Here is a 21,960-nt window from a genome sequence, read left to right as displayed (position 1 = left end):
GTGTCGCCGGGGTTTCAGCATTGAAACTTGCAATTTGCATCAATAAGAAGGGACCACCAACAAAAAAAAAGCTTGTGCGCTCTTCTTATTGTCCTGTCAGAAACAAAATTTATGTGAAAGGTAAATTTATGGTTTATAGTATTCTTTCATGTTTTTTTTATTATATTCTTAACATATTTATTTCTTCTTCGTGTACTGGTGTGAATGCAGGCAAGGAAAGCAACGGGGATCATCTTAAATTTCAGATATTATCAAAATTGAATTAGCAATATGCAAAATGCGACCATTAACATTTTTCATTCCAGTTCGTCCGTCTGCCTGCATCTCACGGGTTAACGTGAGACCTGGTTGCGATGATACACATGCACGCATTTACATGAACATTTGCGTACGAGGAGATTTATTGCATTTGCATAATTTCAATATTCAAAAGCCGTATGTATCAAATATTGGAGGAAGAGAGTGCGATACATTTTCGATCATAATGCCACGACAACCCCTTAATTACTTACAATTTCAACGTAATTTCATGAAATCCGTTTCATTTAATTACACAATTTATCATAATTAAATCAAAGTATTGTTTCTCATAAATATTGTATCATATACATCTCGCTTATTGTTAATTTGCTTTAAAAAGTTTGTCACTAATTAAATCAATTATTTTCAGGCTGAATCTGTGCGCCGCTAAATATTCAAGGTGTACCGCAAAACAAATTAGGCAAGTAGAGGTGTGCCATGATATAAAAAATTAACAGACACTGATCTAGATGGTTTAGATGACTTTTTTTAAGTTGAATGTTAATTGAAGTAATTAATATGTAAATTACAAAATTCCACACGTCTGAATATTATTTTAGAATATTTAAAAAATTAACCCCTGATACAAAGAATTATATTTTATCTCAGGTTTTTATTTTGGATTGTTTATATAGTAATTTCGATAATAAAGTTGGCCATTAAATCTGGGTTAACCATTTATTAGTAATGGAAGCCCTACTATTAATTATATTCTTTTCGTCCACCTATACATTTAGGTGAATTTATTCTATTTTATAAATTATAATATGAACATGTTTAGGATTACATTAAATAATAAAACTATAGTCCTTCATTTTAGTCATTTATGTATGAATGTTACAATAAACATTATTATGAATAATTGTTAACGAAATTGGAGTTTTATTGCAAAACTTTAATTTATTCAAAAAACGGTATGTTCAACATTATGTTATTATATAATGTTATAAAATTATATTTGAAAACATGCATTCGCTTAACATGTCAACGACCTTTGAATGACTGTCAAAAAGGGAAATTTTCCACTGTGCAGTACATAACATTCTGCACGAAATTTATTTATGAAACGGTGAGTAAATAACAAAATCAATGCAAACCTCGCTTTTCATCTACCCGGATTGGAAGACTTCCAGCTTTTCGAAACGGTAATTGGAAGCCCGCGGATTATTTTAGTGTGACATGTTTCACGTGTAATAACCTATGTTACATGTGAACCGTTCGCGTCCATGCACGTATGTTTATCTTCAGATATTTTTACGTTTTCAACTCCTAGAATTTGTTTGTTATTCAGCCACGGTGGCTAGCAAACTTTACTACCTGATTGTAAACGTCGCGTGTTGAAACATATTTTAAGCATATTGTATTTTGTGCAGATTCTCACTCGACTACATTGTATTTCAAATGCAAACGGTGGCGCATATTTTACTACGTGTATCTATAATTAAATATTATTTGTCAGAATACACTACGTGTGTGATCAATCTTATTTATACAGCAATACCTCGCATAGTCCGACTTCCATTAGTCCGGATTACAGATAGTCCAATTTGAAAATTTAAAATAATAAATTTAATTAGCAAAGTAAAAAATAAATTCTAAAATTGGAACACGAATTTATTCTTTGTTCAGGTGTTGATACGAGAGTAGTCCCAGAAGTACCCGACCTCACGTGTATATGACAATATTCGGTTTAAATAAATAAGAAATATGTTTTTAAATGACGAAATATATCGACATTCATCATGGGAAAGTCCTCGAAATACGCGATTAATTGGTTCCGAAGATTTTCGCGTAAGTCTTTCGAGTAAGTAGAAGCACAAGATTGAGCCTAACAACGAATTTAATAGAAAATTTATTGTTTACAAGCGGGCAAAAGTTCAGATAAATTTACGATGGAATTCAAACCTTAATATTATGCTATTTTATTTTTTAGTCAAATTACTTTAAAATAATATCAAAAGATTAATATATGCTAATAGACATGCATATCCAAAGCCGCAAGAGGCTAATGCCCATGTCGGTCTCCACGATTATAATAATTTTGTATACTATTTATTTATTTGCTCAAGTACAATTTAGTTTGTATTAAAATTTTCAATTAATATTGATTGATTGATACAATACTAGTTCCGCATAATTTTACTAACAAAAATCCGTTAGACTGAGTTGTATTTCCATCCGTAGAACGACGTTTATCAAGCATTATTAGTTGTTAAACCTAATACAACGTGGTATTCACATGTGATTGATTGCCAGTTACTTGTCGAGAAAAAAAAATAAGTTTGGAACACCATGCGTTTTTTATTTAGGTTTTTGGGAATCCAGGCGTTTCATAATCATGGTATCAATTAACAAGTTTAATGTATGTGGATTGTATATGTAGTACTTGCATTAAGTAAAACAGGAAATAGTTACAGGAATTTTTATTTAGTTGGATGAATGGATTTATTATCATCGGTATGCTTTAAACTTTAAACTACTACGGACACGTGGCTGAAAACGAATAAACATTTCAAATTTAGAAGTTTGTGAATGTCTCAATAGCATACTCAATGCTGTGATGCGTATAGTCATATCAGAAACGCAACGCCCGTTGCGACCTGTAATCCAAACTTGACAGAAATATGAAAAATGTATATTCAAATTTTCGCCCCTAATCTATTTGCGCCTCTCGCCAAGTAGCATTTAAGGCAGTTACAATTTTGAAGTAATAAAATAATTGTTTAAATATAATAACATACCGAATTTCGTTAAATTGAATTATAAAATTTCAAACATATATTTTCATTAAAATATTTGCTTTACCAAACATATTTGCTATAGTTCAGTTTGAAAATTGAGCAAAATAAAAATAAATTATACACAAATTTATTTATATATTTTATTTTAATTTCTCTTTTTGCGCGGATTACTTTTTTATTTATTTAGTTCCTCGATTAGTGTGGTTTCAAATAGTCCGGGATATATTGCTGTAGTAAAATTATTATAGAAATATATTGTTAACCAAGCAAATATAATCTGGTGTTATGATATTAAATGAAGAGTGTGTGTTCTAGGAAAGCTTATCAATTAAGTACATATTAGTTGATAATAAGAGCCACGTTGACATACTGTAACGTGGTTTTCTTGAACATTCAGCGAAAGAACAAAATTTAATTGAAATAAATAATAGATTGCAAGTTTGAGTGACATTTGTGTAAAATCCTTGAAATGTCGAAGTCTAATCGATAGAATACTATAATTAATAGTAGACAACACTTTAATATCATCGTTTAATATCATCGAAAAACATTTGGAGCGATAACGACGATGAGCGATTCGTTCTCAATTATCGAAGAAATTACGATGTGTATCTAAATTTCGCAGGCACTCTATTTAATTAATTGTTTATTGACTCTGCTTTTTTTTGTTTGCTCACTTTTTGCAGACGACAAATATTGTCGTCGCGTTCGTATCCGGCAGTAAAATTACATTTAATAGCAACAAGATCAATTACCGTTTTATTTGGTCATTGTTTCACGCTCGGTTGGTGGGAGAATATCGCAAAGAATGTTATTAATATTTGCTCACTTCATTTTTTTTAATTATCGCACATATCATTGCGATTACTAAGTGCAGATATGAGAACTATAAGATATACAAATTTAGTCAACCGCTACGTTACTTATTCATTATTTTGTTCCACATAAATAACAACTTAATATATTTAATTAAGATTATCGTGATGTGATTATAGCATTTTAAAAACAGAATATGTCCAGACATACCTTGGTTAACGTTATCATTGATAACAAAGCTTCGATATAACAGAGTTCAAGTCCCATTTTACATAAAAACTACACCATTAAAAATGGAATTGATACATAGATAACATTATTTAAATGGAGTTTGGCCAGAAGATGTAAGAAAATAATTTGCAAGAAATGATGGCTTTCCAAAATGTCGATGAAGGTGTTAGAAACTAAATTAAGTAAGTTCCTGATGAAAAAAATATTAAAAACTAAAGATTTAAAAATGTGCTTGAATGACATTGAAAACTTTCTATTAAGTGAATATGATATAGATTTGGGATGAAGTGTTATTGTTAAGTGATCAGTGTTAAAGGCATTAACTCTGTATGGGCATTTGTTGAAAGAAAGAGAAAAAAAGAAGCACAAACAATCAATTTTACTCATATTTTAAAATTTGATTTTAATTTGTATGTAAGATAATTTTCTTTCTGTTCAAAAAATATACTTTTCATTTTCTTTGCGAACGAACTAACATTCTGGTTATAGTATTTTACCTTTTTCAGTATAAAAAAATCTGTATATAATTTAACAAAAATATAATTGAAATAATAAAACTATTTATATCAAATTTTAAGAACACTAACATATTTAAGTACATATACTTGTTTACTACAAATACAATCTGTGGGTCCTTCTGTCCAAAAGAAAACATGTTTTTATTTAATATTGGGACTACACGATAAGTTCGTAGGATGACATATAGATGTGGCCTCTATCGACAAATCCATATGATTTTTAGGAAGCACCAACCTTCAGACGACGCATGTCAAAATTTAATGGCAATCTGAGGTTTAGTTCACAAGTTATAGTGGTTTTAGTGAAGCTACTTTTGTAATTTTCAAATGATGCTGACCGCCCAAATTCGGCAATTGTTACAAAAAAACAAAAAAGGTCCACAAAATGGTTTTGGCCGATCGTAAATTTAAGTTGCGTGAGATAAAGTCGAATATTGCCCAAAAGTTGTTGCTTTAATAGTCGTCCTACGAACTTATTGAGTGAGGTGTTATATATCAAAATAAAAAAAAACTTATGTTGAGCGAAACAGAAAGTTATTATACTTTACTATTAATACATAGAGTATGAAAAATAAACAAAAAATGCAATTTATTTATCGTAAGTAAATATAATTTCAACAAACATAAAATTGCTTTAAATAGAAAATACTTTCCGACTAAAATTCAAATAACAAACTTCAATTTTTTTCATTGTTTGTTGAAATAATTTATAAAATCGTTCTCTGAAGAACTTGGATTTGATATTACTTCTATTTATTAGCAACTAATTATTTTCGCTCAAAGACACAATTAAACATACATGCTTCCGTACATAAATCATACAAAAGAAATAAAAAGATTCATTCTGGCATTTCTAATTAATGTTATTTAATTATTCTCTAAAGAGTTCCTTTTTTATTTGCATATAAAATAATTACTGTTATCTAAATACAAAACATTCTTCCTTGACATAAAAATGATTAAATATTATAATTGTCTGATTATTTCTCTTGCCACATAAAAATTACAAAACTTTAATGCATATCAATACATATCTTGTACAAGAAATAACTATGCATTTCTTTATCAATTCTTCAAATCTTTATCTTTATCAATTCTTATTGGTGTTTATTTGCAAGACCTTACAATTAACAATGTACGATATAATTTTGTGTATAAATTTTGAAAAAAATATTTTTGTTTTGATATTTGCGATTATTCAAGTAATAATTAGTACAATTTTGTAAAGTACATTTACATCTAAATTGCCAGATATTTGATTTAATTGTAACTCGGGCATACATGAATTTCAGACAGTTTGCATCAGCTGAAAGAATTATAGTGTCATCAATAAACGTTGATTTGAGTGATCTGGTGAGATTTTAACTTGATAATTTATTAATTTTTAGATCAATTCTATATATTACATATAGGTGCTTCAAAAGCACAAACTGATATAATTATCCTGATGTTCATTTAGATTTTTATTATATTAAATAAAGTTTCGACAATAAATGTAATAATTATGCTGGTTATATAAAAGAAATAAGAAATAAAGTATGGAGTTAGTTATTTGTTACTTTAACAGATTATTAGAAGTTATTGAAGAGGAAATGTGCACTAAGGGATACCAATTATATTTCTGTAGGAGTTACAACGTAATTGCATTATAATATACGATAATTTAATTAATTCAAGAACCAACGAGGAAACCGACTTAATATAGAAATAATATTTTAATTGGATATAAAAAGGCGTAACTTATTTCTTCCTCTGTACGTAGCGAATATTAGTAATAAATTAAAGAATATGATAACATTTCTTTTTTATAAACTTGATACATAATATTTTTCTATATTCATTATAATTGCATTGTAAATTATGCAATATTAATATGCAAATATTTAATTAATATATATTAATATAAATATCGTTAAGATATAATTTTAATACCTAAAAGATAGCTGTTTATTTATGGTTTATGCCATTTCGAATGCAGTCAATATTTATTAGAATCCGATATAAATAGACCGGGAATTCTAAAATGAATTAAAAATCATCCGCCTCCGAGAAACGTATTTTCACAGAAATAAATTGCAATAGTTATCATAATATTGAAGGAAGATGTCCGCTATATTCAACGGTTTTCAGTTACGTCTGTAGATCAGTATTGAACTTGTGGGAACTAGAAGGCTTATGGCAAGAGAGTTCATTAGTAATTTGAATAAGTCAATTTGATGGTCGTGATACGGTTGGCAATTCCATTAATTATTTATACGTCGGAGGTGGATTGTAAATGGAAATAGCGACTTCTGTAACAGGAGAGAGGCGAATGGGAGATATGCACCCAGAGTATGTAAGAAAGATCACGACATAGCACACATCACTGTCTCTGGCCGCGGTACACGATACACTAATATAAGCGGTAACAACATCAGCAACATCAACAACGGCAACAGACAACAACAACAACAACGAGCGCGCATACAACAATGTTGCATTATTCATCCGCAGACGGGCGGAATTCCGCACGGCCAATTAAGATGCTCGTATGCGTTCCAACAAACGAAATTGTCGTTGTTCGTCCGTTTTCGAGTCGAATCGATTCTAATTGATAACGTGGAAACTCCATAAAATGCAATTAGCGCAGATTTTATTGCGCGCACTTAAGCTGTACATCGTAAAACGTTAAATATTTTAATGGGACTTTTCAGAATTATGATTTATCCCGCGAAACGAGAGCGATTCCTGTCGTTAACTTAAATTAATTGTCCGGACAATCGATCACGTCCGAATCGTCGTCCCATCAATTGACTTTAACCACACTTAACATTATTATTGCATTCTCTTATTAAATTCCAATTGAAGCAAAGGAAACAGAAGAAGAGAATAGCAAAATAAAAAAGGCAATAGCTAAATGTGACTGTTAATCGTATTTGCCGTGTTCACGGTTCAATAACACTCTCAAATGTTTCCTTTTGTCCCGAGACGCCTGGCAATTTCCAAGCTCTCCGCAATACGCGAAGAGGGAAGAATTTCTGCTGCATTTCACATTCACCTTCTTTTTGATGCGTTTATAATTACAAGCTTTCAACCTTCAACCATCCCATATTATTATAATTAAATATTCCTCTACTCGGTGGAAGTGGGGTTAAAAAGGCTACTTCTACGAAATTAGTACTTGCTTTTACCAAAACCAACAACATTCCTGCCATTTATTTTCTTTCTCTGCTGCTCTCTTTTACTGTTTAAGATTCCAGCTGTAAAGCCAATTTTATGTGTAGCATAAGATTAAGCTCACTTTATTTGGCGAGACGTCCAAATATATTATATGTTCGATTTTGATCTGTTTCTTCTTTTAAAACCATAAATACTTATTTATTCATTCATTTTTATTGATACTTTTTATTACATATACAGCAATAAAATATCTTTATTGTAACAATTGACATTCATTTTTTTTATAAAATAATATTGTTTACTTTCTCGTGCAGATATGATTATTGCAAATGATGGAAAATAACATTCAATTAATATACAATTATTACTGATATATTAAGAAATTAATTAAAGACACTTTAGTATTTTATAACATTTAGTTTATTTATATGAGGAGAGGTCAAAAACAGGTAAATCACGATCACTTTTTAAGTAGAAAAGATCTGAAGAGTGAAACAAGTTGGCTACTTTTGATATATAAATCCTGTCAAAAAATAATAACATTTTTCGTGAAAATATATTATAAAAAATATTCAAAATAGTATAATATAAATACTATTTTGAATATTTTGCTTTTTATATTTCTTCATTTGAATCGATTCCTTCCCAATGAGATGACTCATTTCAATTCAACCTGTTCAACTTCTTCATTATAGAATTCCAACAGTTGCAGGACATCGTATGACAAACATGAATTTATTTTTTTGTAGTGTCAGCATCAATAAAATGTTGAGTTTTAAATGTTATATCCACACAGAAAAATATGAATACAACGATTCAACTTTTATATTTTTATTTTGTTTTTGAAAATATCAATAATAATAGCAAAAAATATACAAAACATAAATAAAATAAAAACAAATACGTCATCATTTTATTAACCATTAATAATAATTATACATAAAAGAACCAAGTAATCTTAACTAATTTTAATGAAGAATAATTGTTATTATTGCAAAGCAATTCAACTATATAATAAAAGTATATACGCTTAAAAAAATAATCGGTTAATAATAATACTAACCAAATAAAAACGTCAAAGTGATTAATTTATAAGTATTTATAAATGTACAAAAAGGAGTGTACAAATACCATGTACATTCCGTACTTTATACAAAATACTGCATTTTAAACTATGTTCTTAGCTTAACAAAGTTTCAAATAATCAAATAAGTTTGGATAATTCAACCAAGTACTTATTTCATTTAAATCGCTGCAAATATAAAAAGTAAGAAATCATTTGTAATTTCAAAAGCCATAAAATGTACAAATTTTATTTTGCAATGTGTTAAATATAATTTTCATATGTATTTATAATATTTTTTGGCAAAATTTTCTTTTTATAGAAATATATTAGTGATTTATAACCAGATAAATGTACAAATGTATTTTGTATAGATATTGCAATATAAACAAGTATTATTCATATATTTTGATGTTGTTCTTAAAGATCAATTTAATGGAATTAACAAAGTATTGTAATCTTGTACATCTAATATTTACTAACATATTTCTGGCGTATTGACAGAAATGCAATATTGTAGAGACATAATTTCTGTTTTGAAATTTAATCTTTAATTCAATGACTATGTTAAAAGTGTGGCTTATAAATATTGTAATTATGGATTTAGATGTTAGTTTAGTTATTTTGAACATAATAATTATAAACATAAAAATGATTCAATAAGCGCATTTGAATTGTCAGTTGGTTTTGTAGTATGAAAAATATTGTTACATGTTCTAAAGCAAGGAGAATCGTACATATAAACATCTTACCCGTAATGATGTTTGTTGTAGGGATTGAATGATGTTGATGGCGAGATGTCCACGATGGGATGGGAATCGATCAATGTCAATTTATCGTCATCGATGGACGGAGATTCAGGTGCGCTGTGCAGGTGATTGTGGTGTTGATGTTGTTGTTGTTGCTGCGGTTGGAGGTGGTGGTGGTGTCTGGCGAGGCCCGCGTGTACGAGCGACACGAAGATGAAGACGAGGAGGACCAAAGGTGGGCACCAGTCGTTGTGGGGCATCGTCATGTGTCGAAGCGATACGGGGCTCTACTGAAACTGAACTTAACTGGTCGCGCGTTAAGAACAAACATTTCATGCACTTTTGCTCCATTCGCAGAAGGAGCACTAAAACAACTAAAACCAGCTGAGATTAAAGCCGCGCACGCTTCGATTCTCCTCTCTAGCATACTTTTCCCTTTTATTTCTTCGAACATTCATATACGTATATACACGTATACACACACAAACACACGCATACAAACAATGTATTTCTTTTCGTTTTTTCTGTTTTATATAAAATTTGTAACTTTACTCCCTCGCAATCGTAAATCACGTTCCCGACGTCAACATCATCATCAAGTTCTCCGCATTATTCCCATGAGATTACAGAAACTAAAAACCCGCAGAGGAATCCCAGATGCTAATCTCCGAAACCCTTATAAAAACGAAATAACTAAAGTCATTTGAATATCTGCAAATTTAACATAAACATCTTGCATTTTTTATAATTTAATCCTACATCATACGAAAACATGCAGTTATAATATATAGCTATAATTCATAATTCCATGTAATTGTGACTTTATTCGGAAGTTTCTAACTTCCCTGATTTTAAATAATCAATATGAAACATATTATTTATTTACTCAATTAATATTTATAAACAAGTCAAATATAAATATCCGTTTCCACATTATTTAGATTTATATGTAAACATATATTTATTGTATGAAAAGAGTTAAACATATTTCTAAAATGTAATAAATAGAAAAATGGTTATTAACTGTATTATATTAATACAACAATTTTTAAGCGATTACTTTGATTAGTTCTGTTTCAGACAGTGCAGGATAATAGCGGAAAAGTAATATATATTTTTGAAAAAGAAAAAATGCAAATGTGAAATGTGAAATGTGCGAACTTCAGATTGTTGGCATTTCTGAACATCGACGCCAGAAAAAGAAATGTTATGAAAATAAAAATGTAATTGGAAAATTCTTCTCAGTATTGTATGTTTTTTTTGTTTCTTTTAATAAAGCAAAAAAAATGTAGATCATTTGAAAATGCAGATGTCAGACAAAATTATTTAGGTAGAAACTAATTATAACCTCACGATCGGTATAAAAATATCCTGTTCGCACAATAACAACAACACTGTCACATGTTTTTTTTATTAAAAAGCAAATTAAAATAATAATTTTATGAATGACTATTGAGTATATTGAATGAGTATTTATCATGATTTCTGTATATACTTTATTAATGAAGTATCAGAAAACAAAACTTTAAATGTACAAACACATGTCTGCAATCTATACATAAACATTGTTTCATTTCATATTTTTTTCATAATTAAATAGTATCATTATAAAGTCTAATTCTCTGATTGTGGAAAAGGTCGAGAATATCGTGTAGGCAATTGTTAAATGAAAAAGAAATGCAAGAATAAACAGTCAACTTTAAAATGTGATTTTACTTTGGTTGTAAGGATTTGTAATATGTTTACAAAGTTTTATTTAACAAAGTAATTTAGTGGAATGCATCCTATTTCTTAATTGAGGTATGTATTTTTATTTTATCTGTAGAGTCTAGACTAGGGATTCAATAAATTTTGTATATTGTAATTTATCAAGTTGTTGCTGGTATCGAAATCTAGCAACATAACATATTTTTCAATGAAACGCTGTTAAATGCAAACTTACAGATTTATTACAGAATTATAACAGATTTAATCATTATTTTCGGAGAATTGTACTAAATATTATATTATATTTATATTATTAAAAATATTAAAATTAATATAATTTAAAAAAGTATAGACCATAATTTTATAGACCAATTTTAAAATTTTATCGACCTCAAGCGAACGATGACCAGTCTAGACAAATTTGATTTTGGGTTTCTTCCATAAAGGAATATTATATTTTTTTTAATATGTCTGTTTATTAACATTTTGAAAACGTGATTATTTGCAACAATTATAACATTAATTTTTACTTATCTCCATATTTTCCATGTGATTATTTACATGTAAAAATATATTATTTGTCATTAAGTAAATGCATATAGTAAGGGAAAAAATGTTTTAAATTAGATTTGTAAATGTTCCTATAGTATACTATAGCAAACAATTTCTCGTGGGTTGTGTGTTCTATACAAAGACACAGTGATGTAGTCCTTAACAGCAGTGTTAAACAATGTGCATAATGTATTTTGTGACATAAAGAAGATATGTTTGGTAGTTCGTCCTACGTGTTGAGCTTTATATCTGGTACTTGGAACTCAAAAGTTTGTTGCGCATTTAGATAGCACATTAAATTATACACAGAATGTGCAGACAATAAATAATTTACAGAAATGCAAAATTAATTTAAATGCATTTAGAAAGGTTCTGCTATCTTACATTTTATACATTTTTATTCTTATTTATTATTTCATAAATGGTAATTGTAGGTATTTTTTTTTATTGATAATTATTATATAAATTTGGACGTAGAAGCTTTACATGCAGCTAAATGTACATTACTTAATGTCGATGTTACAATTATATTTATTGTTGACGAATTACGTTAAATACGTATTATGTAATCACTAACAACACAAATTTGACAAAATTTATTGGAAAGTCTGAATCTGGTCGGTTACATTAATAATCATCCACTTCAATCGATACATACTTTTTTTTATTCCGAAGGATTCTTGTAGTTATTTTGAAATGTTTAAAATGTTTTTTCTCAAATAAATACAGTTTACAAAGCAGTTAAATGAGGATAACATTTATCAAAAATCAAGATTATTTTAACTTGATGATTTAAATGGCTACAGTTAAAATAAAAAGTAATCAGTATTTAATATTATTTTATTATTAATTGGGGTTGTACATTTTTATTGCCGATAATACCCTGTCACAAGTAAATATATGGATATAAAAGTTATAGATCAATTTGTTGCATTTAATTGTATTACATTTTACTTGATAGGTAGTTATTATAAATATAATGTTGAGCAGTAGAGCAGCATCAGTGTTTCGAGTTATTATACGATTACTTAATATAGTGAATTCTATCTCAGTTTTTCAATAGTGGTTTTTATACATCTTCACTTTAATTTAATAATTGCATACAATCTAAGATCAACAAAATAAATCATGTAAATATTATAATAAAAATTAATATGTTATATTCAGAGAGTCGAACCGGAACAGAACTGGAAACCGGAAAACTTTAACTAATTTAAATTCTTTTTTTTTTGGATTTTCAACCGGACTGAACCGCAACCGTAACTGAACCGACATTAGATGAACCGAAACCGAATCTGGAACGATAAACATTTACTTGGAACGTAACCGTAAACCGGAACGAAATTAATTTCGGTTCAACTCTCTGGTTGTATTATTATTTCATGAACATTACCTGATTTTTCTTAAATGTACAAATTAATCTTTTTACTCATAGTTTTTTTTTATTGAGAATCAACTCGGTGATTTGGTCATAATATCAAGTGCCTGGAATATTGTTGATTACATTAAAGTACGTATATATGCAAGGAATTTAAGTTTAACCGATTTAGTATAGAAGTAGAACATTTTTCTTTTCCCCCCGGAAAAACAGAAATCTGTTGAATTGCCAGGAATGACCCTCTACTTATATATTTTGATTATAATTGTATGTAGGAGAGATAAATAAAGCAATTAATTTTAGGAAACTGAAACGAATATTGTTATGTAATTATGTAATATATAGTGTAAATAATAGAGAGATCAAAGCATACGATCAATTTGAAAGAGAATAGTTTGGATATAAGCGAAAGTCTAAAAATTTATTGTTATTGAGTTCTCTCCACTGTAATCTCAAGGAATGTATCGGACCAGACATGTTTATTGCAATACGTCTTGCAGACATTTATTCTTGTTCACGAGAGAGTTCGATTTGCATTTCGCAATTAGTTTGATTTGTTTTCTGTTACGCGGGGCGCGCGATATGTCTCTCGGCCGGAGGGATGCCGAACAAAATAAAAATATAAAAGTACAAGAGTAACTGAACACGTTCGGAATTGATAGCACTGCATAAACAATTTGCAATTTATTTCACCCGCGGCTGGCGCTGATGTCGCTAGACAATAAATCATCGATGTATTTCCAGCTTTATGCACTTGTCGCCGACGATTATAGGGCCCACGATAAATCTGCATCCCATCAATTTCATACATATCAATTTACCATCGCAGTCCGACCAAAGCGTTGGTTGTTCATTTGCACTAATCAAAAACTCGTTACTGCAGTCTTTGATTTTTCTTTCTTCTTGGGTTAGTACGGCTCCTATTCTAACTAGACGCTGCAGGAAGACGGTTGGCGCGACGTGCATGCACAATAATAAACATACAACGATCTGGTCCTATAAAAAACGTATATTATTATCACATTTGGTTTCCTCTGCACTTGCATTGCTTGATTTTATCATAAGCCTGCTCACTAACAAACAAGATTTCTAAAAACTTTAACTTGATACAAAAGAGACTACGAGATAATATGCTCGATTTATTGTAGATATAATTGATACTTGCAGTTTAATAAAATGACAGAAGTGATTCAAGTAGAAAAATCTTATAATTGATGATACATTTATGGTATAGTACAAATACTTCTCGACTTACAACGTTATTTTGGACGTAAATGTAAATGCGTCATCATAATGCGTCTTCGATCACTCTGAACTAAATTTTAAATGAGCAAAATAAAAATTAGTACACAATTTTAATTTTTTTATATCTTAGTCTCTTTTTGTGTGGTTTATTTTTGTATCTACGTATTTAGTTTCTCCATCAGTCCTATTTTATACAGTCTCGGATATTGCTTGGACTAATTACATGTACATCAAAATTAATAGCTTTTATTTTAGATTTATTTATTATAAGTGCAAATAGTTATAAATCTGAATATTGTATTTATTTAAAATTAGTTATTTGTAGTTATTTTTTTCTTATTATTCCAGAAACACACTAGAAGCAGAAGTATCTCGGACTGTTTGAACAGTTTGATGATGTTCATTCGAACTAATTAACACTAGAACAAAACATTCTAGTTAAAACTAGAAAAAAAACCTGACTTAAAAAAATGAAGAGTAGCGGAGGAGTAACATCCCGATAGAAAATTGTGAAAGCGGAATTTGCGGCCCAACTAACGCTGTTTGGGGTAATACTCATAATTCGAGTAACGCTACTGCCCAACAAAATTCAAAGGACTAAATTGTTTAATCCAACAAAATCCTATGCTCAAATATTTTCATTTACATTTTTAAATTTCTCGTGGCACATAGTTTTAGAGACATTATTTCCCAAGTAAAAATGAGAAAAATATTAACTTAGATTGGGAAACCTTGGTCTAGTGGCACATTTTATCCGCTGTATCATGTATTCTTTCTTGTATTTTCCACATAAAATACAAAAACATATAGTACAGGTACAGAACAAAAACATATAATTTGTTCAAAATTTGATTCAAAAGTAGTCAAATCAATTTTTCTCACTTCATATTTATGCCCGGGGTCTCAAAATCTAAAGGACGGCACTGCTATTTACTAAGGAGAAGTAAAGTAGAGAGAACTAACAAAAAATATTCATAAACTTTTACTTCATCCCCAGTTGACCCACATCCGCGCTGAACTTTTGTTTCTTGCGAAGGCTCTTTCCTTGTTGCTTCGCTAATTTGAAACGCAAATGTTGTCATGGCGCATAGCACTAAATGGGACAGATAATGCCGAATCACGTTAAGTACACGAAATTTGCATTCTCACCATTAATGCCTGAGCAAGTAGCGTATGTGTATATGTTCAGTTTCGAACGGTTCGTATGTATTCTTCATCTTGAGATGTATTTTAGTCACCACAAAAAAAATATACAAGAATCTCAAAAGGTTCTTCAAATATTCTGCGACAAACGCATTAGATTTTTATAATTGCAACAGTTTATTTTTCAAAACTTTTTCATATTGCATTCCATAAAATGAGTGGAAAATGTTGAAAATTAAAGTAGTTGTACACTATATCTATAATATAGATTTAGATCATATATTTTTATATTTAAATAACTTCTAAATTACCTATATTGTTATTGCGAAATTATTAATATTTAGTCAAAAATATTTGATTTCAACAAAGATCTTTATTAAGGTTTATATGCTATACGTATTAGACTTTTTTGATAGTTTGTATTAGTAGAATCGAATTAAATATATTCACATAAAACACATATGCGGAAATCTTCGTATAACAAAGTATTTCAACTATTTAACGTATGTAGGGTTTTACACTGCACAGAACCTATCTACCGTGTTATACCTGTATCAGATATCTATTTTTTCGTCACAGGTCCATATACTGATACTATTATGTTTTAGTTTAACTAGATCAATTTTATATAATCATAAGTTTTCGATATTATGTGTAATTTAATCACGAATGTACATTTGGTTGCCTATAACAATTACATATTAATTCTTGCGTTGTTCGTTGTATGTTCTCAATTAGTCCAACCAAATGAATAAACAAGAATAAAGGCGGGTTAATTTAATTTCTTGAAATAGAATCCAGGACTCGATAGTAAAGTTCTAAATACGGACATGCTGTAGTATAAATTCAGCTACAAGTAGCCCTACTGGGATTCGGCATCGAAGGTAGTTTTGTCTTTCGGCAAATTTGATCTGAGTTCACCACATAAAATAGCAATTTGCTTGTCGGAGGAGCGAAAATCGAAGATAATATGAAATAATGTGCAGGTTTATGAATCATCCACACCTGACTGAAGGCAAAAAAGAACAATGCAGTGAAGGGGTGGCGAAAACGAAAATGCGTTATGAATGTGCATCTAAATATAGAATTCTTAGGTTGAGACTGTCGTGTGCTAAATGCAAATTCGTTCGCGTTTTCTGAATGAATGGACTCGTGCCCCGGCCTTGGCCTACATTCCTGCTGGATTTACTACCCCAAAAAAAGGACCTAGAGTTTAACTGTTCCCGGCAGCAGGTGGCACCCTCTGCACACCCTGTATCGATCCGTAATCCTGGAATCCCGGACCGCACAAATTTTGTTACCTTAAATCTATAGAGTAAACATCGCATCGTAGTCTTTCCTTTCTTTTTTTATTATTATTTAAAATTTGTATAAAATGTATTACAAAAGATCTGTACAAAATGTATTTTAATACTCTTCAGCCGGATTCATTTCGCTATGGATGAGATTTGAATGAGATACGGATTTGCTTGACATATTTGGCATATTTCTGAGTTTCATTTCCAACCTGAACAGCAAGATAAAAACGAGTATGTTCATCAATACAATGAACGGGTACACGATATAGGATGTGGCAAACGATCCACTGGTTTCTTCTTCGTCTGCGTATACTTCTTCGGGCACTGGTTGTTTGTCTTTGCTTGGAATGCAACTGTCATTCCTCAGGAACCCGTCTACAGATAACTTAATGTTGTCTTCAAGGAAGTAGTTGTCCAATTCAGTAATCAAATCACATGTGAAGTAGTTTCCAATCAAATTCATGTAAGTGACGCGAGGCATATGATAATACATGACTTTGTAGTCGAGATCAGTCAAATTATTATATCCTAAATCGATGGTATGCAAGCTGTGCAATGCCATGATGCCAGTCCGTTTCACGAAAGTAATTGTATTGTGCGAGATGTTCAAGTATCTCATTTCGGGCATACCACCAAATAGTCCCGTTTTGAAGAATTGAAGTTTGTTGTAAGCCAATGTCAAATCCCTTAACTGGGTCAATCCTAAGAAAGTACCTTTGTTAATATGCTTTATTTTGTTTCTTTCTAAATTCAGAACTTCTAGTTTATTTAAACCATCAAACGCCAACGGTTCGATGTTCTCGATGGCATTATTTGAGAGATCCAGTGTTTCCAAGTTGTGCAGCGTTATCAAAGACTTAGCTTCCAAGGTTGCAATCATATTGTTTGCTAAATTCAACTGAACGAGGGTCGAAATGTTGGCAAAATCTAAAGATTTAATCGTCTCGATTTCATTGTTTTCAAGATTGACTTTAAGTATTTTAGGTAAATGGTTAAAAACGTCCTTGATTTCTTTAATTACATTATGACCTAAATTAAGATCGGTGAGCGAATATAAACCTTCGAATGCCTTACTGCCAATAGTTTTAATTTTATTACTTTCTAAGTTCAATGTGGTCAGATTGAGGAGTTCCTTAAATCCGGACGCGACGAGCACCGATATCGAATTGTTGGACATTTGAAGATTCCTAATTTTCTTGGTTCCTTTGAAGACTCCGGGATAAACCGCCGAAATCATATTGTTCTGCAAAAATAGATTCCTGAGAAAGACGAGTCCAACAAAGGCGGAGTCTTTCAACGTAGTGATCTTGCTGTTCTGCAAGTCCAACGTCTGAATCTCATTTCCAGAAAGATCAAAAGCATTGGACTCGATGATTTCTAAATTGCAATTGATGCACCTGACCGTTTCGTCGAGGCTGTCAAATCTGTAGCTTGTGGCTCGGAAGAAGGTCGAAGTCGCATTGACGCAAGTTGCTGTCAGGGAGCCCCTCTCGCCGTACGTGCATTTCATCAGTTGTCCATGGCTGCAGCACAGAAGCAGCGTGACAAAAAATAACGTCTGGAAAATGAAGATAAATAAATATGTTGTAATAATAACAATCTGTAGATGCAGTGACCTGAACCGATAAATCATGTAATCTTATCAGAATTGACTAAATAATGCACACAAATATAGGAGATTATCGATAAGAGGAGATGAAAGAAATGAAAACATATGCGAGCACTTTTTGCATAACTCCTAGTATTCTTTATAGAATACAAAAAAATATATGTAATACGATTTTTGTCACCGGCGGAATCGTGAAAAGGACGCGTGCGGAGGAAGTGGTAAATTTGGGAGCGAGGACGCGAGTGCAATTATAAATTACTCCAATTTTGGCATCTTCTGAAATAGTATAACGAGCAAACAAAGGAAGCTTAAACTAAAACAAAGCGTGTCCGTTGTTTATGCTTGCTAAAAGAACAGACGCAGACAATGAACAGCACACGCAGCAATGACCACAAAAAATGCATCAACATAAAAAAAGACAAATAAATAAAAACAAAACGTATTCAACATATTGCTTACTTGAACCCGCAGCATCCCGTTCGTTTATGAAATCTGTATTCTATTTAAATTCCTGAATGTGCCGAAGGATCACATCAACTTCCTTTTTGTGCACCTCGAACAAAACCAAAAACGCAACTGAACTCTGTGGCTACTCAATATAATATGTGAAACTTTCCGTGTATGTGGATGCTTGTGTGCTTGCTTTGTGAATGTGTCAGTGTTGCTGTGACTGTTAATTTTCTAAAACAGATTTCAAGAGTGAATGATAATCACGAAATACGCTTCAATAATAATAAACGTTTCACTCGTTATCAACGCGACTTAACCAAATAGAATTTCCATCTTTGGCGATAGCCGCAACGAACTATAAAATGTCTGCAATTTTTTTACCAATTACGAAATTCGAAAAGTCAGTAAAAATGATGACGTTGCGTTCCTCAATTTTCTATTGATTAATTAGTTTTAATTGAATGTTCCTTATTTTCTGTAACGTCAACACTTTCAATTACAAAAAGCAATGATTCACGCTGTTCCTTCATAATTTAATCATTCATAAACTACTATTTAGACGGAATTATTTCAGGATGAATAAATAAAACTGCTACTATATACATATAGCAAAGATAAAATAATAAATAATGAGCGAACTGAGCAGAGCCAGATCTAAATTTAGTATTTATATCGTGACAAAGAGATTTGCACTACATTAAGAATAGGTTAAATTATTAAAATATTTTAAATACTTTCATCGCAATCGCAAATACCAATATGTACAGGTTTCTTTACATTTTAGAGATGCTCGGTTATATGGATAGGAGAGGAATCTTCGAAGTTAAAAAAAAAAACAAGTCTACAACGGCGGTAATCACACACAATACAGAAAGAGAGATAAAGAGGAAAACAGAGAACCTTACTGGATAGATTGCCAGAGGCAAATAAGCAACATTAATTGCATTTTAATAATTCTTTATTATTTTTAAAAAGGCTTTAGTCTCTTGCGGTCTTCAGAAAAATATAGAAGATAAACAGAATTTGAAATGAAGGAAAACTAAGAACTAGATAATGATAATGATAGGACAGTGATAGAAGAACATAACATAATAGAAACATACAAATTTAGAAAACATAACTTAAAATTAGGGGAAAATAACTTAAGACTTCTCCGGGCAGAAAGACCTATGGTCAATAGCCCTTTGTATCAGTTGACTTTTTTAAAATTATATATATTTATTTTGTTCTTTTTATTTCTGTATATGTTTTTTTTTGTGCGACTTATGCAATAAACATTATTATTATTAACTTAAGACTAACACCGGAAAATAGTGTTGTTGCACTAGAGTTCCGGAGCACATTAGATCACTGAGTAACATGACAGGGCGACAAAGGTGCTGTGTGTTTAGGTAAGCAACGTTAAACATATGTTAACCCCTTATATACACTTGAGAGGCAGTACTGGAAAAATGTAAATTAATTTCTAAACTCAAAAAGAACATTAAATAACAATTATTTGTATCTTATTTGTCAACTTGAGACAAATACAAATATAGTCAAATAGAACTTCGTCGGATTGTCATCAAATATTAATACTATATACAGAGCTATTCTAAATTATTTGTTTAAATTATTAAATATTTTTAATTATAAAAAACACACAAACTTAATAGCAATACATTTTTTTACATGCAGTTAAAAATTTTAATATGAGTAATATTTCCTTACAAATATTGCAAATTATAAATATATGTATGAATACATATCACAAATATTTAATAATCCTAAGATATTAATCTTTTCCGAATAAAGTACAAATATTTATTTTTATATTGAAAAGAAGATTACAGGTTTCTAAGATTTGATACAATAAATGAAGTACTAGTAAAGAGCAAAATGAATTGTAAGAAAAATGACTCGCTTAACGAGCAACGTTTCGCATAAGGAGTGACGAGGAGAAGAGAAGTCCAAGATTGTGCGCCTGCTACATCAAACTTGAGTATTTTTAATATGTTTCACTATGCGAGTAAAAATTCGGAAATTTTGGAACGGATTAAACTCGTTAAGCGAGGTTCCACTGTACTTAAATAGTTGCTTTATGATTTGTAGACATATCAGTTGAAAAAAAAATTATGAGCGGATGGATGAAATATCGGTAGTGGTTTCGGGATTTCCCTAATCTACGGAGCAGATGTCTCGAACTCGAAAATACACGATTGTGTTGAAATTCGTATGACGTTACATTTTATTTAATTCCATGTAGGTTTTAAAGTTATATATTAAATATTGAATAATTGTTTTGTGCTCTTAGTCAAAATAATTCAATTTCAATTATCTATTCGTAGATAAAATAATAACAACTTGATGTTAATAAATATAAATAATTTATTTTAAATAGTTTTTAGTTAAATAAAGTAAAATATATATATAATTTACGAAAGGATTTTTAATAATGAAATATAATAATTTATAAATGCTAATCTCTAGCATTTAAACATAACTTTAAATATCTTTAAAAGTTCTTTATATCATGAACACAATTTGATTATACATAAGAATGTTTTTTGCACATAGGAATAATTTGCATAATAATGCAATTTTTCAATCAGTTATCTTTATATCTTAGGGAAAGTTTAACGAATCCTTACAATACTTTATATAAAATAAATTGTCATGAGTAATTTGTCGCTTTCTTTTTCTTTCATTAAGCAAATGTTGGTAGCAGGCGATTGAATCCAAAAGAAAGAAGAGGAGGCTTTTGCACTTCTGTCAAAATTTTGATAATTCGCTACAATTTGATCAACGATTTCGGTTATTGTTTCTAAACTTTTCATAAGAAAATCTGTAGTTGGTTATTTGTCTTCATAATCAGTATTTTTGCGTTCTTCAATTTAGTTCTTAAAGGTCGTCGTCCGTAAGGCTCACACCAGAAACCTTAATATCATGCTCATCTACATCTCAATGTACTTGTTTGAGTGGTACATATTTGAGAATAATCAATGAAATGCCTCGATAATTT

At 30.2% G+C, this 21,960-nt stretch overlaps 1 protein-coding gene across 1 annotated transcript; it reads right to left on the bottom strand.

Moving 5' to 3' along the window:
* Window positions 1-16,938: 16,938 nt before the first annotated feature.
* LOC108557815 (insulin-like growth factor-binding protein complex acid labile subunit) lies at window positions 16,939-19,209 on the bottom strand. Its single transcript, XM_017914483.1, has 2 exons — window positions 18,969-19,209; window positions 16,939-18,458 (listed from the first exon to the last, which is right to left on the bottom strand). The coding sequence occupies exons 1-2, from the start codon at window positions 18,981-18,983 to the stop codon at window positions 17,010-17,012; spliced, it is 1,464 nt and encodes a 487-aa protein (XP_017769972.1). The 5' UTR covers window positions 18,984-19,209; the 3' UTR covers window positions 16,939-17,009.
* Between the last annotated feature and the right edge of the window lie 2,751 nt (window positions 19,210-21,960).

This window comes from Nicrophorus vespilloides, unplaced genomic scaffold, assembly GCF_001412225.1.
Source record: "Nicrophorus vespilloides isolate i.1.1-1 unplaced genomic scaffold, Nicve_v1.0, whole genome shotgun sequence".
Classification (NCBI taxonomy): domain Eukaryota; kingdom Metazoa; phylum Arthropoda; class Insecta; order Coleoptera; family Silphidae; genus Nicrophorus; species Nicrophorus vespilloides.
The sequence above is the reverse complement of the archived record's forward strand: the minus strand, read 5'-3'. Positions and strand labels throughout refer to the sequence as shown.